This window comes from Leopardus geoffroyi, chromosome B4 (assembly GCF_018350155.1).
Source record: "Leopardus geoffroyi isolate Oge1 chromosome B4, O.geoffroyi_Oge1_pat1.0, whole genome shotgun sequence".
Lineage (NCBI taxonomy): Eukaryota > Metazoa > Chordata > Mammalia > Carnivora > Felidae > Leopardus > Leopardus geoffroyi.
In genome coordinates, this window is record NC_059341.1 from 18,812,334 (window position 1) to 18,839,384 (window position 27,051).

General features: G+C 37.8%; 1 protein-coding gene across 2 annotated transcripts in view; it reads left to right on the top strand.

Moving 5' to 3' along the window:
- PLXDC2 (plexin domain containing 2) overlaps nt 1-27,051 on the top strand; it is a 448,342-nt gene that overhangs the window by 297,555 nt on the left and 123,736 nt on the right. For both annotated transcript variants that reach the window (XM_045463293.1, XM_045463292.1), the window contains exons 5-6: nt 16,802-16,924; nt 24,747-24,865. In XM_045463293.1, the coding sequence (XP_045319249.1) occupies nt 16,802-16,924; nt 24,747-24,865 (242 nt within the window). The remainder of the gene's footprint in view (nt 1-16,801; nt 16,925-24,746; nt 24,866-27,051) is intronic.

A 27,051-nucleotide genomic window follows, 5' to 3' on the forward strand; every position in this document is an offset into this window, starting at 1 on the left:
TCTTTATGTTATTGGTAAGGCTTCTAGTCAACGGTTGCCTATTAGAAGTTAATCTCTTGGGGAGTCAAAATTTATACATGGATTCTCAACTGGACAGGGGTTAGGTGCTCCTCAACCCCCACACTGCTGTTCAAGGGTCAACTGCACATCAGACTAAAAAGCTTCTGTGCAGCAATTGAAACCACCAGTGATATGAAAAGACAACCTACAGAATGGGAGACAATATTTACAAGTTCTATACCTGATAAGGGGTTAATATCCAAAATATATAAGGAATTCCCACAACTCAGTAGCAGAGTAATAGCTCAATGTAAAATATGGGTGAAGGTCTTCATTGGCATTTCTTCAAAGAAGACATACAGATGGCCAACAGGTACACAAAAAGATGTTCAACAGCACTAATCATCAGAAAAATACAAACCAAAACCATAAAGACATACCACCTCATACCTGTTAGGATGCCTACTATTAAAAAGATAACAAGTGTTGGAGAGAATGTAGTAAAATTGGAACCCTTGCATACTGTTGGTGAGAATGTGAAATGGACAGCTGCTATAGAAAACAGTATGGAGTTCCTCAAAAAATTAAAAATAGAAGTACCATATGATCCAGCAATCTCACTTCTGAGTATTTATCCAAAAGAAGTGAAATTAGAATCCCAAAGAGGCATTTGCATTCCCATGTTCATTGCAGAATTGTTCACAACAGCCAAGGTGTAGAAACAACTTAAATGTTCGTCAACAGATGAGCGGATAAAGAAAAAGTGATCTACACATAGAATGGACTAATAGCCTACAAAAGGAAACCCTGCCATATGCAACAACATTGATGAACCTCGAGGACTTTATGCTAGGTCAAATAAGCTAGTCACAGAAGGACAAATATTGCATGATTCCTCCTATATTAGGTATCCAAAATAGTCAAACTCATGGAGGCAGGAAGTAGAATGGTGGTTGCCAGGAGCTAGATGAGGGGGTTAGAAGTGTCCACTGGTTAGAAAAGTTTCAGTTATGCGAGTTGAATAAGCTCTAGAGATCCACTGCACAATGTTACGCTTCTAGTTAACAATACTGTATTGTGCACTTAAAACTTTAAGGGGGTAGATCTCATGTTAGGCATTCTCACCACAATTTTTTTAAAAACGGAATGAACAACCGTCTTTGTAAATTTTCCATGAGATCCCAGAGTGCCAATCTCATGCTTACCCTCTCTCATAACAAAGTGAATTTTCCCAGGTGGCAAATAATCTGACAAGAATTTGATATCTAGAAAGTTCACAGATCCTAGCATGCACCTTTACATGTTTTCTAATTCTCTATCACAACCTTCTGATTATCACTAGAATTTTATTTGACAGTCTCCACTGAGTCTTTCAGTTACTGAACAATATGGAGGTATGAATTTAAAAGGTTCACTTATGAAAATAAAGGAAGTTCAGATTCTGTTTTCACTAGTCCCCTATGCTGACTTTGGATTTTGAATAGCTCCGCTGCTCATTGAATAGTCTCTATTACTCTTTTCCTGAAAAAGAAATCTTCCCCTGCATTTGACTCCATGTTTTTCTCTCCATTACCTCCCAATTCAGTGGGAGAATCTCCCGTGGGGATCTTTAGTGACCTTTTCAGCTTTTTTGGCTCTCGTGTTTGGTCATCTGTATTAGGTTGGAAACCCTCAGAACAAGACTTCTGTCAGAGTGTAACATTTATACAGTTCTGTTTCATAGATTTTTAAGTATACAGATTTCATTGCCTTGTATTTATCTAACATTATGTCAGTACTTATGCTGCCTTAGATTATTCCAAAGAGAGGTCTGCGTGGAAGTTGGAAAGAAAATCCTTAACATGGAATGTATTTGCTGTGTCTCTTTATATACCACTTGTGAAATACTAATGCCGCGGACAAATACATCGTCAGCAGGAAACTAATGCCTTTGTCATATACACTGGCCTCTACTTAAGGTTTTCTTTAGACCTCAGAAGATGACAAGACAGCGTGGAATAAGTGACCCTGGACGCGATTTTTCTAGTTCCCTGAAGAGTAGTTGATCTGTGTGTGTCTGTGCATCCTCGCCTTATCTGGGGCAGAGCTACAAATCCAGTTTCATGGTTAAATTAGCAGGTAATCCCTCCGTTTGCAAGCCTTGAAATGGTGTGTATCCTTCAGAGGAATCTGATTATGGCAGATCCCCAAGGTTCCCGCTTCAGTGCACAAGGGCTTAACTCAGAAACAACGGACTCAACAGGGGAATGAAGTCAGTGACGGGAAACAGCCATGTGATTCTTTTGTTGGGATGCTTCCCGCTGCACTTGAGCAACAGGAATGGGATTGGGTCGCTTGCACACTTGTATTCCAAAACTAGCTGTTAAGCCTAGATTTAGCTTTTCCTCTCCACCATTCTCCCCATCTTAGTAAATGGCACCATCACCTTTCATTTGACTCCCTTCTCAGCACTCTCCTCATGTATCCAATAAAACATCTGCACAGTAACTGACTTCTGAAAAACCTTCGATGTATCTACTTCTGGCCACCTCATTCCTAGTGGACGCCCATTTCGTCTTTCCACAAATTATTGAAAGAGGCAGTGAACTCTCACCCTATTTTAAGTATGTCTTCTTTACTCCCTGTCTATACTCTGCCTGAATAAGCTTTACACTTTTTTTTTTAAATATTGCAGCTGTACCAGAAAAAAAAAAAAAGATAATAATATAGAAAACTTTGTGTACCCAATAGCCAGTTTGAAGGTGGGGGGGGGTGGTGGGTATAAAACAGACACAATTGAATTTTACCTTTCTCCACGTGTTCCCCACTTTTCTTCCCTGGACATAAGCACTCTCCTGAATGTGGTGTTTATCAGAATCTTTCAGTAGAGTAAATCTTGTCATGTTAAGCCTCTGCTTCAGCCCTTCACTGTGCTTCCATTACTTTTAGTCCCCAAACCTATTCCGTGGCTGGCGTGGCCTCCCGTGGGCTGTTGCTGTCCCCTGGCTGCCTCTCTCCAGCCTCCTCACACACCATCCTCTATGAGGTCAGGGGAGGCCCTCTCCCTGCTCTAGCTGCCTGGTGTAATCACTCAAACATACTCAGCGCTCCATAATTGCTAGCAAGTTGGATGAATACATGAGTGACCGCCAGACATGTGTTGAGATACAAATACGAAAAAGCTCTTGCCCCTGTCCTCCAGGGTTTGCAACAGGTGATAAGACAGGGGAACAGACCAGGGGGTGGATGTGAAAATCAACAATTGTAAACCAGTGAGGTTGAGGCTTATAATAGAAGTTGGGATGCGTGCAGGGATGGAACACCAAAGGGCGTAATCAGATCTTCTGGGGTTGGAGAGGATAAAAGACAGCTTCTCACAAGAGGGGACGTTTAAACTGAAGCTTGAAAAATGAATAGAATTTTTCAGGGCACAGAAGGAGGAGAGCGTATTTCGGGCAGAAGACTGCAGCTTGTGAAAAGTTAGTACGACGCAGAGCACCCGCGGGGAGCTGGGAGTGGCTGAAGCATTGGGTCCGTGTGGAGAAGAGGAGGAGAACCAGGCAGCGGCCAGACCAGGGAGGGCTCTGTATACTGAGCTGTGGCATTGGGACCATTGTCATTGTTGAAACCCAGTTTATTACGTCTGCGGCAGATGCTCTGCCCGGCCAAGCTGAACAGCAGATACAAAGATGAATAACTTGACCCACCTGTGCTTAAAAGCCTATCTAATAAGGAGACACAACAAATCCACAATGCAAACGGTTTTTGCCCCTCTTTTTCCTCCAGTAGAAGTGTCTCTGGAAGGGCTGTATTTAATGAAATTGGGATTTTTTTTAAAAGACTTGTTTGGTAAAGTCATCGGACAGGAGCTGAATGGCCACACACCAGAAGGGCCAGTGTCACACTCCAATGCCTGCGACTCACTCTTGCAGTGTGGCCACGTTGTAGTAACTAGTCTTTAAAAACCTCCACAGTTGCAGAGCCTACAGAGGATGGTGACAGCCACCTGAGGGGCTGTGGTGACCCATGTTCACATGATTTTAGCCCCCACCTTTTGCAGGATGGCATGGGGTTGGTGGGGGGCCCGTGCTCACCTTCTATTTAAGGTCAGCCGTGAGGGGACACTCGTTCACATAGTTCAGCCCCTGTGGGTGGCAATAGGAGATAACCATTTCTTTAGCTTAAGAACGGTCATCTTTCTTAATAACGTGTAAATACTCCTGAGAGTGGATAGCGTGGTAAAGATTATATCCCATTCTCACTGTAGCACATAATAACTCATCAGATTTCTCCTGAGTGAAGGTTTAAATATGAGGGAGAGAGCTAATTGCCACTGTATAGCTACATCGGGTTTCTGACAGTGGCATTGTATCAAGAAGAAAATGTGGAAGCCTGAACGATGAATGCTCATAGATTTTGTATCTCCCCACGTCTCCTGTATCCCAAATTCGTGCAAAGGTTAAAATGTTCTTAATTTTTATTCTAAAAATCTTAGAGAGGCGTTCCGTTAGCACTGGTGTCTGATCGAATACAGGCTTGCCTCGGCTTCATTGAGCTTTGGGCACACGAACGAGATGAGCTTTTATGGCCGGTTATGTCATTGAGGCCAAATGCTACCTGCGCCCCCTTCGCTGCTCCATTCACACACTGAACAGGAACTTCAAATGAATGTCCAGGGAAAGAATTCCTCCCAGCACGGTGGACCTTTTGATTCTGTGCCTTAGCACATATAAACTGAAATAAAAAAAATATTTTATCCCTTCAGTTCTAATTAGTCTGAAGCAGTTACACAAAAGTGCATTCGAGATACGCGCTCTCGCTGCTCCAACACAAAGACAAAAATATGAGAAAACCAGCTTATCAATTACAGTATAGCTTCCATGCTTTCCCACAGTGTCCTTTGAGGAGTGCCTCTTTTCAACCGAGGATGTGATAGTTTTGCCCCCCGAGCCTTTTTGTCAGATATAAATATGGTGTTGGGGGGAACATATCTAAGCATCTCTTATTTTCCCCGGGAGGCAATAAAATGTTGTACCTGCACTTAGAAGGTCGTTTTTCACGGGTCATACCAGTTAACCTAAGGGTGGGTTTGCATGATTCCTTCCCTTTCTGGGGTTGTCCCAGGACTGTGGTTCTATTTCCTGTCCTTTGTTTGCCATTTCTGCCTCTTCCCAGTGCGTGTTGTTCTGGTCGAAGGCACTGTATTGAGAAGTTAAATGAGGCTCTTTTGTGAATATCATTTCCTACTGCTTTACTTTGGTTGTATAATCAGATGTTAAGGTTTAGTTGAAGTGAACGTGTTGAGAAAGAAATGGAAAAAAATGGCATCTCTAAATGAGATATCAAGAGAAGTAAGGTGTTCAGGTATCTACAGGTTGATGGCTTGCGAGAAGTTTATCTATCTGTCTCTAAGGTGGAGAGAATTCTTTAGAAATAAGAAGAGAAAGGAAAAATAACCAGAATTGTGATTTCATCTAAATGTTTTACAAAATATTTTTTCAGGCTTGTAAAATATCTTTATGATAGTTGTTTTAGTTAGATCCTGAATTATATTTCTTTCATGTTCTATAGATTTCCACTTACCATTTAGATATCTATTTTCAATAAGCCTAATTGTTTTCTTCATTAAACCAATATACAAAATGTAGCTAGTGAAAAAGAAATAAAAGGTATAATGATTAGAAAGAAAAAATATTCTCATTATTTTCTAATGAAGTGATCATCAATAAATTAAAGCCCCCCAAAATGTACAGATTATCAGAATTAGTTCTGGAGCTGAGTAAGATTTCTGAATCTAAAATCAATATACAAAGGCAGTTTTCTGAATGCCACCACAAACTGTTAGAAAATATGATTGAAACTAAAGTTTTCAATAATAATAATATCTTCAAAAAAGACTAATAAGTAAATTGGAATAAATCTAAAAATGATGTACAAGACATTTTTGAGAAAATTAATTAAAAACAGCTTAAGATATCTAGAATGCTAAATAAATATATATACTATGTTTATGGGTTGGAAGACCCAAAATCAAAAGAAGTGAATTCCTGCTAAACTTACTTAAAATTTCAGTGCAATTTCAGTCAAAATCCAACACAGTTATCTTGTGTGTGTGTGTGTGTGTGTGTGTGTGTGTGTGTGTGTCTTGATAAACTAATTCAGAAGTATGACAGAGTGAAAGACTAAGGATAGTCACACATTCTTTTATTTTTTAATGTTTATTTTTGAGAAAGAGAGAGACAGAGCCCAAGTAGAGGAGGAGCAGAGAGAGAAGAGACACAGAATCCAAAGACACAGACTCCGAAGCAGCCTCAAGTTGGGCTCTGTGCTGGGCACGGAACCTGCTTAGGATTCTCTCTCTCCCTCTCCCACTACCCCTCTCCTTCTTCCTCTCTCTCTCTCTCTCTCTCTCAAAAAAAATAAATAAATAATTTTTTTAAAGTAAAAAGTGTAAAAACATAAAGGAAGGAAATGATAAATTAAAAAATGTATGAAAGTGGTTAGCAGTAAATTTTAAAAGTCATATTTATGTTTTATTCTATATCTTTTAGTCTGGATGGTAGATAAACTGATACATGGGTGTTTATTACTTATTCATATATGCATAAGCATATATTCTCTGCATATGTTATGAATTTTATCATTTAACATTTATTTTTAAAGCCATTAATATACATAGTCATATATATATATATATATATATATATATATATATATATATGCAAGTAGCAATTAGTCAAATGCCACAAAATATCCATATATGAATGTGTATGAATGTTTGAATATGTACTCAGGAATTTTTAAATCTAAATATCGCTTGCAAAGACTCAAGGTCAAGGAAAATGCTTTTTTAGTATTTGGTCAAATTTTTTTTCAAATAGGATTATAGGAAGTAGAATGTCCTACATTTGAATTAGGATCTAATTTGTGAGATAAATGGTGGTACTAACCACATCCTACTGTTTTCGGCCTCAGGGAACATAAAACAAATGCAACCATATAACGAATTCTGTAAGGTAGCCGTGCTGGAAGAATAGATATTCTTTTTTTATGTTTTTGTTTTATATTGGAGAGAGAGATAGAGAGAGAAAGGGAGAGAGACAGACAGAGCACGAGCAGGGGAGGGGCAAAGAGACAGAGACAGAGTCTGAAGCAGGCTCCAGACTCCCTCTGAGCTTTCAGCACAGAGCCCTACGAAGGGCTTGAACTCGCGAGCAGTGAGATCATGACCTGAGCCAAAGTCGGCCACTCAACTGACTGAGCCACCCAGGTGCCCCTGGAAGAATATATATTCTAACAAACTCTTCCCTGAGTCAACACTAGGAGGAGATGACTGAATAAACTTAATTTGTTTGTTTGTTTGTTTGTTTGTTTATTCATTTGGTGTGAAAGTAAGAGTTGTGAAAGAAACATAAGGCATGGATGGTAGAAAGTCTTAGGGCTGCTTTCAATCTCTCAGTGCTCTCAGTGACTACAGTCTTTCCTAAATTGGAGCTGATAGGGGCGCCTGGGTGGCGCAGTCGGTTAAGCGTCCGACTTCAGCCAGGTCACGATCTCGCAGTCCGTGAGTTCGAGCCCCGCGTCAGGCTCTGGGCCGCTGGCTCAGAGCCTGGAGCCTGTTTCCGATTCTGTCTCTCTCTCTCTCTCTCTGCCCCTCCCCCGTTCATGCTCTGTCTCTCTCTGTCCCAAAAATAAATAAACGTTGAAGAAAAAAAAATTAAAAAAAAAAATAAATTGGAGCTGATAAATTTCATAGAAGAATACAACCTATTTTTGAAAATAAATGCCTCTTTGTAAAGCTCAATCTAGGTGGTATTAGCCAAGATATTGATGGGTTGGGTGCATCTGGGTCAGATAAACGAGTAAAAATATGTCTAAAATGCTTTCAGAGGAAGTAAACTTACTGGATTGTTAACTGGGAGTAAGGATTTTATGATGCTTCAGATTTAAGATATTCAGTATGCATTTTGTATTGATTTACAAATCCATATACTCTAAGATTTGCTCTTCCTCAAAAAAGAATAATATAAGAATAACCCAAGGATACAAAAACTCCACTGCTCTACAACATGAGTTTCATTTTTCTAATTCAGACAATACTTGCTTGTTTTCCTTAACCATGTTGAAAGCCACTTCTTATCAATATTTCACATGAGTTCTTAGCAACCAAGAAGTAAAATGCTTAACTGTAGTGATGAGTTCCACTTAGTTCTCATTAACATTATATGTATAACATAATGTGAATATGTTAACATATTATTAACATAATATGAATATATAGCATAATTAAATATAAGAAAATATAATATATAATTATAAAATAGATAAAAAGTAAATAACATGTTTGTGTGTGTGTGTATTTGTATACGTGTATATACACACACCATACACACGCCTGTATACATTATAAACAAAGCCAAATACATATTTTCCTTTCTTTTCTCAAATACACTGAGTTTTTCTTTTGGCATCTAATGTTTTGAGTGTTCAAATTGTAGGGCATATTGAAACTACCAAGTGCAAATTGTCATATGAATGTACAATTGGGTGAGTGCTCTTTTATTAACAAGCTGTTTTGTCCCTCTCACTGATAATTCATCTTCTCAAGGGACAAGACTACTAAAACTTCAGAGAAAATGTAGTTGTGGTCACAATTCTGTGACTGTGAAAGGGCTCATGTCTCAAGGAGGTCAGAAGTATCACAGTTGGAATCTGACCATAGGGCTGCAGAGATCAAGAGCGGACAAGGAGAGGAATCAGTGTAGGTGCAGAGCGAGTCTCCCCAGAACCCTGATTGTAAAAGGATGTCACAGGGCAATACAGATGTTCCAAATGTATGTTGAATTTGGACTGCAGCTACATTTCCGTAGCATTTCTTCCTGACCAATGCACACAGCAGTGCTGTTTAGAAGGGGTTGATTTTAACCTAATTTTCCAGAGGAAATTGCAACTCAATGAGAGTGAAGACAGGACATCATACCTCTTGTACAAGATGAATTCAAACCTAGGCCTGTGCAGTCCACTTGAACTCCTCATGGTGAGAAATGCACACACACACACACACACACACACACACATACACACACACACACACACAAATTGCGTGTGTATTATATATGCATATATATGTATATACATATGTATATACACACACACATATATGCACACATATACACCCAAACTATTTCCATACTGTCTATCTAAACATTGCATATATGACACTATATATATGACATGACCTAGAAGTTAAATGCTAAGGCATTAAAACCAAGACCATCTGAGGCAACAACTGGGATACTTTACTTACACTAGAAAAAAAGGAAAGAGCAAACCCTTGATTTGGAACTAGTTGTGCATGGCAGATGGCGGTTTTTGAGGAAGCAAAGCTCTTCTACTCCCTTTTATAGCTTCTATCTGGTCTAGATGAACGGTATTTCTCTTGCACTAAAAAAGGGAAGGACAATGAAAACACGGTCAGTACATTCAAGACCTTTCATGACCCGACCTGGAAGGATTGTGGTAAAACTTAGGGATGAAATCTCTGTATCTCCTATGAATGTGTAAACAATGAAGGGAAACAAAATCATTTGGGGAAGAATGGATGTGGGAAAGCATAGTTATAACTTCAAAACTGTGGACTAAAATTTGTTTTGTAAACTATAGGTTTGCATAGACCACTATTCAGGGCAAGAATTCAAAGGAGTTATTCTCCTGCTACCTAATATTTTCACTTCAAATTTACCTGATTTTGAAAGTAAGATATGCAGTACTACAGATTATTCAATAAATACAAGAAGGTCTGATGAGACAGGAAAAAAGTTCCCTATCTGAATATGGCCTCCCTTTACATCTGGCCATCTTGCTTCCAGGGCTCTTTCTGGTCATTTAAAAAATGGATGTTAAGTCCTTTGAAAAGGACGGGATAGTTTTTATTGTTCTTCAGGGTAAGGGGGAACCCTGGGGATAAAATAAAAGCCACAGCAGGGCATGTGCTCCCCTCTCTAGAGCAAGACAGAGCTGGATGGAAGGCCAGCTGGTAACTTTGAGCTGTCCTAGGTAGTTTCCCAAAGGGGTTACTTAGTCCCAGTAAATGGGCAGAAATTCTAGGGGCAACTGATATTCACAGGTCAAGAAGCCAAGTAGTTGTTTTCTAGAAAGACTACCCACAGGGAGCAGGGTCCAAGAGATTAGGTGGGAATCAAGATAGAGGCTTTGTAAACATAGAGCAGCATAACCAACCCCAAATTAAACAGACCTCAGGTACTGGGGTCTAACTCCCAGCTAAAACTCTGCTACATGTGAGTCCAGCATTTGACGCAGCATCTCTGGATCCCCAGTCGGGGTAGGGGCAGGGGGAGGCATAAATAATTCAATGCAACCCTCCCATTCCTCCCCATGTAGGAATAAGACTTTTGAAATGTTACCTGGATCAATCTGAATAGAGGAGACGAACTTGTTTCTGAGGCAAACGAGCAATCAGTGCTTCCGTGAGAAGCCATGCACCACGCAACTCCAGGGGGTGCCATTCATTATGTGCAGTGTGAATGGACCCATCTCTGCAAATCCTACATAATGAGAAACATTTGGAGCAGAGGGAGGAAGGGTGCTGTTGAGAGGGGCCACTGGCAATTAACATGAGTTAAGAGTAAGTCACATGGATTTACTTGAGAAACAAGATGGAGAAGGCAAGAACTACAGGCTACAATTTTGCCACCGGTTCAAAATGAAAATGAAAGAGTTACAGACTTCTGTCTCTCTTTCTCTCCACCTCTACACAATTCTGGCTCCTGCTCTTTCCTTCTGGAGTTGGAGAGAAGCACTTTATGTAGTCAACATACATTTTTATATCGGTAATTTCATGAACGTAATTCGTAGCCAATAACCAAGTTGTCACTTGTTGCCTTTTTTCCCCCAAGGAATGGCTTTGCTATGATTTGTAATCCCCCATGGTGCCTCGGGCCAGTGGAATAAAGGAGTCTAGGAGATGTGATATATTTTAACATATATGTTTTTTATTTATAGAAAATGCACTTGATATATTTTACCTTAACAGCTGGTTGGAAGTGTAAAGGGAAAATATTTGGTGAGTGACAATATTGTCGGTTTCTTCCAAGGAGCCACTAGTTGGCAAGCTCACATGAAACTCAGAAATATTTTTTTTTTCTTTTTCTTTTTGCTTACACATCTAGGTTGCATGTACAAACCAGTATCCTCGCAGTGAACTGTGAGGTCTACTCGCAACAATTTTGTCCAGAGGAAGCCCGTTACATGAAACCTATCATTGTACGGTTGCAGCTGGCAGACAGTTCCATTACCAGATAACTTACCACAACTTAATTTTCGAATTAGCAGTTGCTGCCTCATATGGTTTTGTTTAAAAGACTGACAACTACAAACAAGTATTTGTCTGAAAGGGGTGTAGTTTACAGCATAGTGAGAATGCATTGTGATTCATCAAATGGCATTTTTGAACAATGTACGTTGAATTATGCCCAGACTTCACTTGTTCCCTTCAAGCAAGCTTGTCGATGACAAATATCGAGTGACTGACAGAACAATTAACCACAAACACTACCCAGTGAAATAACTCAGGCTTTCGTGAATAGAAAGGGACCAGATCACATGTAAAGCTAGTGAGGAGTCCTAATGGGGAATCTGTTCTCTAAATCCTCATGGAACAAAGACCATGAATTTCGGATCTCTTTGATTAGCGTGTAGACAAGTTCGTACATCATAAAGGTGACAATAGTGCTTTTGTACTCTAAAGGCAGCATTTAACTATCAGTGCTCAATGCCCTACAGGCATACACATTAGCTCCAACCTTTCCTCTGGGGTCAAAAATACCAACTGAAAGATGATGAAATAAAATACTTTATGTAGACCTTTACACATTAAAGTTTCATAGAATGTTTCACATAGCCTTTATTACTATGACACTTCCAATTAAATGAAATAACCGTTTGCAACCAATAAGATGTTAAGGTTTTTACAAGGTGCTTACTCCATCAGAATGTAAGACAAGATATCTCGAATGTAGAACTTTGGACATTCAGGCTTTTAATTATCTGTTGCCCTGTAGTTAGAGTCCACAGTATACCCTGACCCAAACTAGAAGAGTGCAGAGAAACACATATCATACCATTTGGGTCTGAAGCACAATTTTGAAATCATATAAACATCCCAGTGTAAGTCCAATCAACTAATATTAGACACAAAAGACTTCAAGAGGTAAAAATTAGAAAGAATTTAATGGATTGCTTGTTGTCTGCACATTTTTATTTTAAACGCTGACTGTAAGTGTTTTTTACGCATCAACTCATTCAACCACAACAGCCCAATGATTACTCCCCCATTTAACAGATTAGCGAACTGAGCCACTAAGATGTCAAGTAACAGTCACACCACTAGGATGTAATTTGCTTGTACCATTAAGTAAATTCTGTAATCATATCATCCACCTACCGACTTAAGGCTCATTTGGTGGATTGCAATAGAGGAATCCAATGTAAATCTATCCATAAAATTTGTCAGTTAAAAGAACAGAGGCTGAAACAGGATCCGAGGTGACTACAACTGTGCTCCAAAGTATAGGTGTTAGAATTTTCACCAAGAAAACAGGTTGTTTCTCCCTCAAACTCCTTTTAAATAAGAAGCATGTAGTGATCTAAGGAGATATTTTATGATTAGCCCTTCATATGGCCACCAACTGTTTTGAAAAAGATAATACAAATATTTTGCTTAAATTACTCCATAATGTAAACAACCAGAAAAATGAAATACAGTAAAACCTTGGTTTGGGAGCATAATTCATTCTGGAAACGTGCTGGTCATCCCACGCACTTGGTATATCAAAGCGAATTTCCCTATAAGAAATAATGGAAACTCAGGTGATTTGTTCCACAACCCAAAAATATTCATAAAAAAATTATTACAATACTGTAATAAATACACAATAATAAATAAAATACAAAATATAAAGAAAAATAAGCAAATTGACCTGCATTTAAAACCTTAATGGCTTGTGTGAGGGACACAAGAGAGAAGACAGTCATTGTAGAGGACGACTTCCACTATCACTCATGGAATCACTGCTATCTATTGGCTCAATGGAATCTTTTTCTTCATGGGGGCCATTGTATATGCTCGCATGGATGTTGACTACAGTACAGTATTAATAAACTTGTCATATACTATATTTAATGCAACTGGAAATAAGGCAGCAGAGGAAAGGGTCTATATCTGCAGGCAGCCTGACCTAGAATGAAGCAAAGCATTCCTAAGCTTCCTCTTTTATGAAAAGCAAAGGACTGTCCATAGGAGCTTTGAAGTGACAAAAAAAAAAAAAAAAACACACACACAAGTGCCAGTTTTGGACACCTTCCAACATTCTGAAAAATCACTGATTTCTACCAGACACCGAGACCTGAGACTGAGCATCAGAGCATGGGGGATGATCACCCACAATCCTGCAGAGAGAGAGAAAGAGAAAGAGAGAGAGAGAAGAACCATCAGCTCAGTTGTGATCATTTGGCATCACGTTTGTGACGTTTGGCATCACGTACCTCGTACTGCAAGACATCGCTCGTTTATCAAGTTAAAATTTATTAGAAATGTTTGTTCGTCTTGTGGAACACTCACAGAACAGGTTATTTGCAATCCAAGGTTTTACTGTATATATTTTCTCTACAATAGAGCATACCTGAACAAGCTAAAGAAAAGAGGTAAATGTTTAAATGGGATGTTGTCAGCTCTAAGTGCCTTTGAAGCTTTGGAGAAGTTTTCTTCCATGAAAGCACTCTCTAATTTGCATAACTGGTTCTCATTCAACACCTAATCAGATTTCCCTACTATCCGTAGGCCTGTAAGGTTTTTCTCTCCCTCAGGTACTAGCCACTGCTGAAAGGACATTTTCAAAATTTAGAAATGTATTGAAAAGTCAGTAGAACCCATCACTACAGTTAACCATTTCACTCCATGGTCACCAAGAACTAGGAACCGGCTTGCAACATGGTTAAGGGAAACAAGCATGTATTCTCAGAATTCGCAAAATGAAACTTACGCTGCGGAGTAAGTGGGGTTTTTTGCACCCTTGACTTCTTTTACACATCACTCTTGGTGGTGGCAGTGGTAATGGTGGAAATAGATTAAGAGCAGTGGTGGATGTGTTCGCAGTTAGAGTAGCTGTTTCTTGTTAATTGTATTTGCAGCACTGTAGTATAGTCAGAGCAAAAATAACTTATTTTAATGTTACAGAGATAGAAGAACAAGAATCATAATGATAGTTTTTATACATTAACAGATTCTTCCATATTTTTACTTATTTCTGTGGGAACAAGATGAGACTTCGCCTTTGCAATTTGGGAAATTGTAGTTCTAGAAAACTTTTTCCTGGTGAAGGCAAGGAGCCGTTAAGCCGTTAAGGATTTGTATGATTTGAAAACTGGGTTATGGAGAATGGGGAATGATTTTTTTTTTTTTTTTTTGCTAAATCTATGTGGAAACATCCAGAGATAAAAATATACATATATGTATCTTTTAAGCATTAACAGTAAGAATTAGGCATCTGAAATCATTTATGGTCCTGCATTTTGCAACTCTGTTTTCCTGGGAACTTGCTGCTGCTTTTCCTACACTTGTTTTTGAAAATTAATTTAGTATTGAGTCACAATTATCATATTGCCTTGATTACTGCCCTCTTTATTCTTTAAATCACGCAAAGTTTCTTCCATTAGCACATGGAGAATGTAGAATAGAGAAATAACTATTCAGAGCCACTGTCCCTTACAGAACATTCTCAGAGTATAATTTAATCCTTTCCTTGAAAGATCATACCTGCAGGGGTGCCTGGTTGGCTCAGTCAGTTAAGCATCCAACTCTTGATTCCAGCTCAGGACATGACCTCATAATCTGACGGTTTGTACAGTTTGTGAGATCAAGCTCTGCGTTGGTCTCTGTGCTGACAGCATGGAGCCTGCTTGGGATTCTCTCTCTCCCTGTCACTCTGCCCCTTCCCAGCTTGTGGTTTGTCTCTTCTCAAAATGAATAAATAAACATTAAAAAAAAAAGAAAGATCATACTCATATAGGATTTTTGTATCTACCTAAATGGTGAAAATATAAACAAATACATCATAGATCCTGAAAAATAGTTACTCTTCATCTTTATAATTTTCATAATGTGATATTCACTTTAAACATTGATGATGACTCAAATTTTACAGGGAAATAAAATTAAAGTGATGACTGTGTCACTGTATCTTAATATCATTTAGTAAACTTGAGATATGTGAAATTGCAATTGTACAAAATTCTGCTCAAGACAAATGAAATTTATTTTGAAGCATATTACTTGGCATTTGAAAACAAGAAGTAATCAATGATTAAAATACATGGTAAAGATTTTAATAGTTAGAAATATATTTTTTAAAGTGAATAGCTAAAATTTAATTATGCTCTTAGTGAAAAACGAAAAGGAAGTCAAAGGAATAAGACATTGCTAAAAGAAATTAATTTCCAAGTAAATAACTGCAGATTTAAATTTCCAATAACTTATCTAGAAACCATAACTGAGAATTTGAAACAATAATGACCACAATATGCCAATGAAAGCTTTATTTAGACCATGAAGTGAAGTAACAAAAACTTTAACACTTTTTTAGAGGTTTAAATCTACACAATTTTGTGTGTTTTTTAAAACTCTTGCTTGTTTTATTTCATTAATTCTTACGAAAATAGAAAATGATCTATAGTAGTCTCAGGTAGCTAGTTAACTTGTGATCGCCTAAACATTACAATTGCATTATCACAAATAATTTGCTTTGGGTTTTACTTTGTGTGTGTGTGTGTGTGCCTTTTTACATATATGTTCTTAATTGTGCATTTCTTAGCTTAATATTAAAATTAGTTATCATTCACAGAGCTGACCGTCCTCTCAGGAAGCAAAAGACCTTGGAGGCAAGAAGCCAGTATTGGATTAACAATTTGTCATGGATAATACACAAAGTAAATAAAGCCAATGTGAATAATTGGAAGTGGGCAGAGTTATAACATAAGAGCTATTGAAAGTTAATTCAATATGAAGTTCTTTGTAGTTAATTCTCTCTCATTATCCAACCACTAGAATAGGCTGCCATTGATAACTTTCTAAAGAGAGTCATTTGTGCATTATCAGTGTTTTACCCTTTTATCTGTAACATATAATGCTTTTCTTCTTGATAGAGTGCTAGTTATTATAATAACTGAGCAATGTACAAGTTTTTCTATGGGTGTTTAACATTCTTTCAATTTTGACAAAAAGGGTTAGAATGTTTTCTGCATTTTAGTGTTGAAGATATCTATGTGTGGTTTCTAAAAGGTCCTGAACTGAGATTATAGTTGAAGAAATGCAATTAAACTTTGTGAAAATGCAATTAAACATCATGAAAATGCATTCATTTGTAAAAAGGACTTGCATGTTCAGCTAGTGTCAAAATAACAAGGGATTAATAATGGCAGATTGAATATTTGAATTACACACCATACTGTATTACCTTTTTAGCCTGATGATCTCTCCCACAGTCCACAGTCACTTTCCCACAATTAGAACTGTACATATTCTAGATTTCTGATTTACCAGCCTGCAAGGTACTACAAAATCATATGAGACTTTGTTCCTTAATCCAGACTGTTGTTGATCAGACGTTAAGACATTCATTATATTCCTTTTTTTAGCTACTTTGATGTTTTATTTTCAAAATATGACTGCAACGGAGTTGGAGGTACTTTAATTAAAATTTTATATGGGATTTTCCTTAACTCATTTCCCATTTTTTTCCAACTACAGGTTTCATATACACTGGAGAAGTCGTCCATCGAATGCTAACAGCCACACAGTACATAGCGCCTTTAATGGCAAATTTCGATCCCAGTGTATCCAGAAATTCAACAGTGAGATATTTTGATAACGGTATGTACTGGTTAGCCTGTTCTTTATTGAATGTGTACTTTCAGACATCGATCATCAGATTCATACAAATATTTTATGCCCTGGAGTTTTTCTGGTAAGCTGGATTGTAAATCGCTTGACGCAAATGCCTTGAGTCGACAAATATACTGTAACTGTTAATACGTGGATTGAAGTGTGTGGTCACATGTCACTTATTTATTCATTCATTTGTTGGTTCAACAACTCTTTATTAACACCTCTCTTAGGCACTGTAATAAATGAGTTGCTGTCAATGACTTTTTGAACAGAGCAAATAGATTCATTTAATGCTATTTGCAATAAGTCCTTACTGTTGAAAAAACTAAATACGGATAATTCGTTATCTTCAAATAGAGGCAAGTGGCATAATACTTGGATATTAAATTTCCAAAACTTATGAAGGATATGTACCATAAGATGAACACACCTTTTAAAAAATACATAGCGGATAGGTAAAATACACTTATGAAAATCAAGTTTTCCTGACTTTAAAATAGGAAGTAGAGCCTACCAGGGTTTGTTAGGTATACTGACAATCTATCCTTACTATTTATTATTTGGGGACATATAAAATAGCGAAAACCTTGACTATATCACTGAATGCTATTGAAATCTAAGTGAGGAATTTCGAGTTATGAAGACCTTCAGATAAATGGATTTTGTGTCTCTATCTTTTGGAAGGCTACATGACTTTAGTAGAGACAATACGAAAGGAAAAGTTTGTTTTGAAAAATCGAAGATAGAAATTTCTGTACTGTGTAATACAAAAATAGTATTTATTTGCCAAAATGACAATTTCATCTTTTAAAATTATGGAACTATTTGGTGTGAACAGTTATTTCTACTCTTAATGACCAAGGAAGAAATTTACTGGTGGGTAGTATAGACTTAATAGTGACAGTAGCATTGGGGAAATGTGATCATTTTGCTAAAAGCAATCTTCTGACCAGTGCGACGAACCCATTTTACAGATCAAAATAGCTAACAAAGAAGGAAACTAAATGTAGTTAGCTATATGCTCTGAGAAACATATTTCAAACAATTTGAGTAGCACAAAGGTATGTTCCAAGATTAGGTAACTCTGAATGTTAGCCATAATAATTACCTCCCCTATTATTTTAAGAGCTATCAAACGCTATCCTGCCTTAAAAATATGAGGTGCTAAAGACAAGGGTGTCCAAATAGATTGTAAAGATACTTGGGGTAAAACTATAACCAGACACTTAGCTGAAACTTATTCCATGACCTTCCAGCCAGAATCACCTTAGTAAACAGGAAATGATTTGATGAAAGTTGATTATTTTCTAAGCTCTGTCACTTACTAGATGATGTTAGAGACATTTGCTCATGGGGACAGAATTCTGATGACCGACTTTTCATCATATTAACATCAAAATCATAAAGCATAATGACATAAGTAAGTCTCTCCAGTAACCACATAGGACAGTGTAGCAACTCATGTGGTCTGATATATGAACACAAGTAACACCTTCATCTTTAAGCTAAGGAAGAACGTCACTAGATCTTGCGCCCATCATGAAAGAAATGGTGTAGGGTTGACAGTCATGGGCTAGGAAATGGACCACGCTAACTCAGCTCCTTAGAAATGTAAATTCCAGGGGCGCCTGGGTGGCGCAGTCGGTTAAGCGTCCGACTTCAGCCAGGTCACGATCTCGCGGTCCGTGAGTTCGAGCCCCGCGTCGGGCTCTGGGCTGATGGCTCAGAGCCTGGAGCCTGTTTCCGATTCTGTGTCTCCCTCTCTCTCTGCCCCTCCCCCGTTCATGCTCTGTCTCTCTCTGTCCCAAAAATAAATAAACGTTGAAAAAAAAAAAAAAAAGAAATGTAAATTCCATTCTTCAACCCAAGGTTTTCTTTTGACAGTATATACTTTCACATCATAATTGTCCAAGAAAAGTGCCTTCCTAGTTTACTTACCCAATTGCTCCCTCCAGAACAATAGGTGAGTTGGGGGCTACTTGGAGAAATAGAAGATTTTATCTCCAAAAGTCACTCCCACCATCCTGTAGATCATAAAGTTTTAGATTTCAGTAACTTTTTTAAAAAAAATTTTAAGTTGACTTATTTATTTTGAGAGACAGAGTGAACAGGGGAAGGGCAGAGAGAGAGAAGGACAGAGAGAATCCCAAGCAGGCTCTGCGGTGTCAGCACAGAGTCTGATGTGGGGCTCGTACTCAGGAAACCCTGAGATCATGACCTGAGCTGAAACAGAGTCTGACGCTTAACCAACTGAGCCACCCAGGAACCCTTCAGTAACTTTTAATAAAAGAGGAAACTTAAAATATTGGTTATTTGACAAAACAGGATAGAGATAATTTAGCTTTAAATTTAATAACATTTACACTTAAATAATCTTTCAGTTGTGTATGAACCACTCAGTATGTATGTAGAAACATTCAAATTAATAAATGTTGGGAGAGCTATAATGGTTCTACTTAAAATAAAAACTTACTTTAAAATAACTTATTGTTATTTACTGCTACTGACAATATATTAAGAATATCTTTGGCACACCTGGGTTGCTCAGACAGTTAATTGAGCATCTGATCATGTCGTGATCTCAGGGTTCGTGGGCTTGAGCCCTACATCGGGCTCACTACTGTCAGCCTATCAGCTCAGAGCCTGCTTTGGATCCTCTGTCCCCCTCTCTCTGCCCCTCCCTCACTTGTGCTCTCCCAAAAATAAATAAATACTTTAAAAAAAAAGGAAAGCATATCTTGGAGTGCCTGGGTGGCTCAGTTGGTTGAGTGTCCGACTCTTGATTTCAGCCTCAGTTCATGAAACTAGGGTCATGGGATCAAGCTCTGCATCGGGTTCCACATTGAGCATGGAGCCTGCTTGTGATTCTCTCACTATCCCTGTGCCCCTCCCCAACTCACACACATGCTCTCTGGATGAATGAATGAATGAATGAGTGAGAAGATCTTCATCAGAATTTGCATTAAAGACATTTAATTACTTCATTTATATGGATCTTTCTTTGGCACAAAATTTCAGGTAACTGTATTTCCTTGTATTTAATGCAGAAATCCCTAGAAAGCAAGAACTATTCTCCCTCCCCCACCATGTTGTAGGAGAACAAACAGGTTCACGCAGGTGTGTCCAAGGCCTTGCAAAAAGTTGTAGAGGCAGGACAGAGGATAGGTCTTCTGCCCTCTATTTTGGTGTTTTCTCTGTACCATTTAAGTGCCTAATAGAAATTAATGAATAAAAAGGAGACTAGAGTTTGAGAGTTGCCAACATGCATGAAGGAAAAATGATACTGTTAGTAGGCATTTCCTGATCAGAAACCCCCTTACTTCTATGTGTATGGAACTTTCCTGCCTATTATTATCCTCATACCTTCTAATATTTAAAAAAGTGTAGTATAGATACATAGATGCCGATAAGAGACTTGAGTTTTCACTTGGAACACGGATTCATGGTGGTGTTCCCTATGTTTAAAAGCACCCAGATAGGGGCGCCTGGGTGGCACAGTCGGTTAAGCGTCCGACCTCAGCCAGGTCACGATCTCACCGTCCGTGAGTTCGAGCCCCGTGTCGGGCTCTGGGCTGATGGCTCAGAGCCTGGAGCCTGTTTCCGATTCTGTGTCTCCCTCTCTCTCTGCCCCTCCCCCGTTCATGCTCTGTCTCTCTCTGTTCCAAAAATAAATAAACATTGAAAAAAAAATTAAAAAAAAATAAAAGCACCCAGATAAAATCCAAAAAAAATTTTTGGGGATTCTAAATGTTTACCTCAAAGAAACAAAATACATTGCTATATTGAAAGTGTACAAGGTGATGATTTCATATATGTATACATGGCAACAGGAATCCCACTGGGAAGTTAATTAACGCATCCATCAACTCACATATTTACCTTTTTTTTTTTGGTGAGAACAGTTAAGTTTGACTCTCAGAAAATTTCAGTTATGCAATACAGTATTAGAAACTACAATCACCATGTTATGTATCAGATCCTTAGACCTTATTTGCAGTGTATATGAAAGTTTGTACATTTTTACCAACCTCTTGCTATTTTCTTCATCCCCTAACTCCTGGCAACCAATATTCTAAACCAGTAACAACTGGCAACCAGTATTCTAAAATGTATTTCTGTGAGTTCAACTATGTTTTGTTTTTAAATTCCACATGTAAGTGATATATGTAGGTTTTCTTTTTCTCTCTTTGGCTTAATTTCACTTAGCATAATGATCCTTTATGTTGTTACAAAGGCACAATTTCACTCCTTTTTAAGGTTGAATAATATTCCTCACTGTGTGTGTGTGTGTGTGCGCGCGCGCGTGTGTGTGTGTGTGCATGTTCTTTATCCATTCATCTGTAGATGAACACTTAAGTTGTTTCCATATTTGGCTATTATGAATAATGCTGCAGTGAAAAAGAGAGTACAGATATCTCTTTGAAAAGGGATTTTGTTTCCTCTGGTATGTACCCCTAAAGTGGGAATACTAGATCATACTACAGTTCTAATTTTAGTTTCTTGAAGAAACTTTATACTGTTTTCCGTAGTGGCTGTGCCAGTTTACATTTCAAACAGACTACATGGTTTTCCTGTTCGCCACACCATCTCCAGCATTTGTTATCTCTTGTCTTTTTGATCGCAACAGGTGTGAGGTGATATCTCATTGTGCTTTTGACTAGTATTTCCCTCATGCCTGGTGTCAAGCACCCTTTTATATCCTGTTGGACGTTTGTATATCATCTTTAGAAAAATGGCTATTTAGGAGTCTCCTTTGATTCATCTTATTTTGGTTTTGGGTCTTCCTGGATCTGAATGTCTGTTTATTTCTCCAGATTAGAGAGGTTTTCAGCCATTATTTTTTTGAACAAGCTCTCTTTCCTTTTCTTTCTCTCTTGTCCTTCTAGGATTCTAATATGAACATGGGTCTGTTTGATTGTGTCCCATACATTTCTTAAGCCATATTTACTCTTTCCTTCTTTTTTCTTCTTGCTTCTCTAACTGGATGATTTCCAATTCCCTGTCTTCGAGTGCATTAATCCTTTCTTCCACTTGACCTACTCTGTTGTTGAACCACTCTTTTAAAATTTTCATTTTAGTTATTGTATTCTTTATCTCTCTGATTTCTGTTGAGTACTTTTTAATGTTTTCTATATCTTTGTTGGAATTCTCACTTTGTTCCTGTATTGCTTTTGTAACCTTAGTGAGCATCTTTATGACTGCTACTTTGAATTCATTTGGGTAAATTAACTTACTGCTGTTTCATTAAGATTGGTTTTGGGAAATTTATCTTGCTCTTTTGTTTGGAACATATTTCCCTACTTTTTTTTTTTTTTCATTTTTCTTGGCCGTGTTAGTTTCTGCACATTAGATAAAATAGCAGACTCCTTGAATCTTGTCAAAGTGGCTTATGCAGGACACAAAGCACATCAGTCAGTCCCGCCCAAGCTCCTGATTATCTCTCAAACCTCTATGATTGTCCCTGATACTGTTTTTGTTCTTGGTGGTTCCCAGTAGTCGAGAATGTGCCAGGAAGCCATCAGTGTTTCAGAGGGCAGGATCACAGTCAACACCTACATGCAGGGTTTATCTGTGGCCAGACCCTCAGGCAGGAGCTAAGAACGTATGCAAACTACTTCTGGGGAGAAACTGAGATAGGCATTTTTTCCTGGTCTTTCTGCTCCAAGCTGGGATATATATAGTCATAAGGGGGTGCTCCTTCACCCATTTAGGAACTGTTTATTTGCCATCATCTTCTAGGTCTTGTAAATATAAGCCTCATTGGCTATCAGAGCAAGGTGATTTGGGTGCCTAAATCCTGGATGACAGCTGTAAACGTGGGGACACTAGATGTATGGACCATTTCTTTCAAGATAGACACTGGCAACTTTGTTTTATTGTTGGAGTTATCTGGAGGGAAATGGTGGGGGAAGTGCTAATTGGCTCTCTTTGGCCATGGGAGGATAACAGTCAGCACCTAGATGAACTAAGTAGAAGCTGGACAGTCATGCTACAGCTTATAAAGTAGGTAGTCACACCCCTTCCAGGGAAAGACTAGGAGATGGGCATTTTTGCCTGCTCTCTCTGCTAAGCCCTGGGTTAGGTGGGGGAGGGGGAGGATGGCCATGGCAAGTACCCAAGGGCACACCTATTGCTTCTTTGTTTGCTACCATCCTTGGGACTTGCAATGCAAATCCAGTTGTCCGTAAGAACTAGGTGATCTGGGAGCCTGGCTCTCAGGCTGCAGCCACAAAAGCTGGGTGCCTGACATGTGTGCAAGCTCTTTTCCAGAAGGATGTTGGTGACCTGGTTTTGTTGTCAGAGTGAGCAAAAGGGAGAAGGTGGAGAAAGTGCCCACTGGCTCTTTTGGGCTCCGGAGAGGATCACAGAACCCACATGCATGCAGTTTCAATGTGGGCATTTTCTCAGTTGCCCAAATTAAAGCAGTTATTCAGCTTTCGATTTCTCCCACAGGAAACTGTTCTGTGTGTAGCTACACATTAGGTGTGTTCCAAGGGAGGAGGGAAATTCAGAAGCCTACTATGTCCCCATCATGGTTAAAAGCTTTCAGCAGTAAGTTGAGCTCAAAAACACAGTGAAGACAGTATTCTGTTTTACATCAATCATCAGGTACAGGAATTAACTCACGAGCAGTCAGATGGATGAAGTGCACAGGGCAAGGTATGTGGGAAGAGGTACGGAGCTTTACACACCAGGACGCTCCCGGGCACACCACCCTCCTAGCACTTCTGCATCTTCACTAACCCACAAGCTCTCTGTCGTGCGATCTTGGTTTTCCTTTTTTCCTTTTTAATCACATGTTTACTGACCTGGGAGATAAGCTTATCTCTTTCGGTTCTGTGAATTTCATTTTCTGTAAAACATTTTTCATTTCTGTAAAACATTTTTTCACAGAATGTAAACAGGACTATTTCTTAACCAAACAAAAAATCCAGTACTTAGAACTAAGCAAAAGCCTTAGCTCCTCATTTGTTTTCTTTTAGAAAAAAAAAAAAAGAAAGAAAGAAAGAAAGAAAGAAAGAAAGAAAGAAAGAAAGAAAAGAAAAGACACAATGTCCGTTAAAACAACACTATGAATTCTCATTGGTGGCTATTAAACTGTTTCAGTTTATATTTCGTGTTAATAGTTTTATGGCAAATACTGGCAGATTGACTCATCAGAATATGATACATACCACTGAAGACTCATTTATCCCAGTGTACTTGAACTTGAAGGGGGCTTCAGAAATCTTTGCCTAGGGCCCTTTAAGCTACCTTGCAGCCTCTTTGAAGCAGTACAACAAAGAAAGAAATACAGGCATTGTGAACCAGAGAAGAAAATTCCCATTAGTGTTGGAATTTTTTTCAGCATGGAAGAGTATAATTCTAAGTATGGAAGAGACATTTTCAGGTCTTTTACAAGTGATTCTAGCTTTCCTGAATGTGTTCGGTCTTTTTTCCTAGCATTTGTCAAATATATTTGAAGTGCATTCAATCCACTTGGGCTGCATTTTGAAAGTGGCTCATAGAAATTTAAGCAGACAGTACCCATTAACATTAATGGACTTCCTAAGGCAAAATTCCCTCATACTGGGCTCAATATTAACCTCGGTATGAGATTAGATTTTACTAAATATTTAGAGAATACTCAATTGTTTAAAAATAGTTCAAATACAATTTCAATAAAGAATTCCAATTAACCGTATAAAATTCAAGTAGCACAACTACTAGATTTGAAGACTATATGCATGGTTTTGTGAAGTCTCTCACCCGAATTCATTGGTATATTTTTATCAATGTGTTTCTTCTGTTTCGATGGGGTTGATAGGCACAGCACTTGTTGTCCAGTGGGACCACGTACATCTCCAGGATAACTACAACCTGGGAAGCTTCACATTCCAGGCAACCCTCCTCATGGATGGACGCATCATCTTTGGATATAAAGAAGTAAGTAATATATTGATGATTTCCTTTCCCCTTGATCTTGACCTCTATCTTTTTCTCCAAGTGTTAAGAAAGGGACATTTTACGGTCATGAACCTCAAATCATTTTCTCATGTGTTGGTTTGTTTTGCTTCATACAAAAAAATTTTTAATATACTAGGTGGCACTGATGGTTAATTCTTTGGGTTTTATTTTATATCCTGACATTATGATCAATGAGTTGCATAAAATTATGAAACAATTATATCCTAGTGGTATTATAATGAAATATCTCTAAGAAAAAAATATTTCCAACTTGGAAGCATTTCTCATCTAAATCTGATTATTTATATTTATTTTTTTGTTTGTTTTTCCTTTGTCTATTTCTGTGACATATTTTGGTTCTAATTCCAAAAGTATTAGTATACATGAAAGCTTGTGTGGCTCAATGCCCCAGTACTGAAAGCAATCAGGACCCATAATTCCTTTGGCCAGTATTTATTTCACCCTGAGAGGAAAAATTAATTAGAGGTCTAAGTGACAGAAAGAATAATGGAACTCAGACTTATGGTTTGCTTCATTTTACCAAATTAACAAAGTAAAGAATGGAAATGTATGAAATTATAGCCTTAAATTTACAGAATGTCTAAATTAGAATTATAGTATGTTAAGTTTAAGAACTCTGTTGACAGTATAATTAAGGACTAATAGACATCCTAAACTTTTAGGGAAGAAAACAAAGAATACAAGAATAAAATTCCACGAACAGTTGTGCGGTATTTTAGGTAGTCCCTAGGCGTGAGAGGAATTTTGACAATGTGAATTGATGATGGACAATTATTAGCCCATGGGTTAATGGATATTTATAATAACATAGACTCAGTATCTTATGTGAAGAGTTATTTTTTCTTGGCAAATGAATCCCTGGCTATTTAAAAATTATTCACTTTGGTTAAGTCTTCTGAAGTGCATCTTTTCTATAAAGTGAGGGACAGTTATATTTTAATGACATAAGTCAACCTTTGAAAATCTTATAATCGTTTTAAATATTTCCACTCCTTTGAAGAATTCTTCCATGTGGAATATAATATAGGATCTGGTCTGCTTGGTGCTTCTTTATCCAGAGCTATGTTTTGATATCATAGTCTATCATTCATATATAATATGAATATATATGTTATATATATATGGTGTATCTATAGTGTAATCTAGTGTAATCCTGGAACTGCATAGTGACATTATAGAATGTTAGTTTTCAACTATTCTAACCAATGGTGTCAAGTTTTCTGGAAAGATGCAGAGTCCGTAAGTCTAGGGTCTTAAATCTCAATAACTGTAGGCATTTTTGAAGCAGAGGTTTGTGTTTGTACTGTGGTCTCTGTCTCTAGTCTTTGTTATCAAAATTGTCATCTTTATTTACATTTTCTCCATGGGTGTCTCACCTAGCAGAGTAGCAGTTCATTTTCCCTATTCCTTCTTTGTAGGGGGTTTGGAATTTTTAAAATATTTTCTTATTTTCTTTATTTTAACCAAAGAAGAATTTTCCACTATGGTTTTCCTGTTTTGTCATGGGTAACATTATACCAGTAGGCAATTTTAACACTTTTATATTCCCAGACTATTATCCTACTGAACATTAGTCCTTCTGAACTCAGAGTTCTAAAGAAGTCATTACTTTATTATTTGCCTTGCCCTTTCTCTGTCCTGGTTAGAAAGCAGTTTTCTATTTCCTATTCTACCTTTTTTTTTTTCTGATAATTGCCATGAATTTCATTTTGTTGATGCAAATTTCTATTTGTAAAATTTGCCACAGTAAGGATTCCCTTGCATTTGAGGGAAAGCTAGATGCTCCTGACACTTCTAGAAAAACATTTACAATCACAATAGCATAAAATAGTTGTTTGCATAATGTATTACCCTTGACAAAATGCTTTCACATATAGTATAGTTTTCAATTCTTCAACAATGTCCTATATTCTTAATATTCATAAAGGCACTGGCACGTGAAAGTAATAATAAATGTGTGTGGCTTAATTGTGCAATTAGATCATACACAATTATCTTTATTTTATAGCTAAGCAGACTGAGTCGGAAAGGTTAAATGGCATGCTTGTGGGCACAGAACTAGTTAAGGACAAATTCAGGACTAAAGGCTCTAATTTGGTAATCTCAAAATACCTCCACATTTTTTTTCTTTCTCAAGGACATTA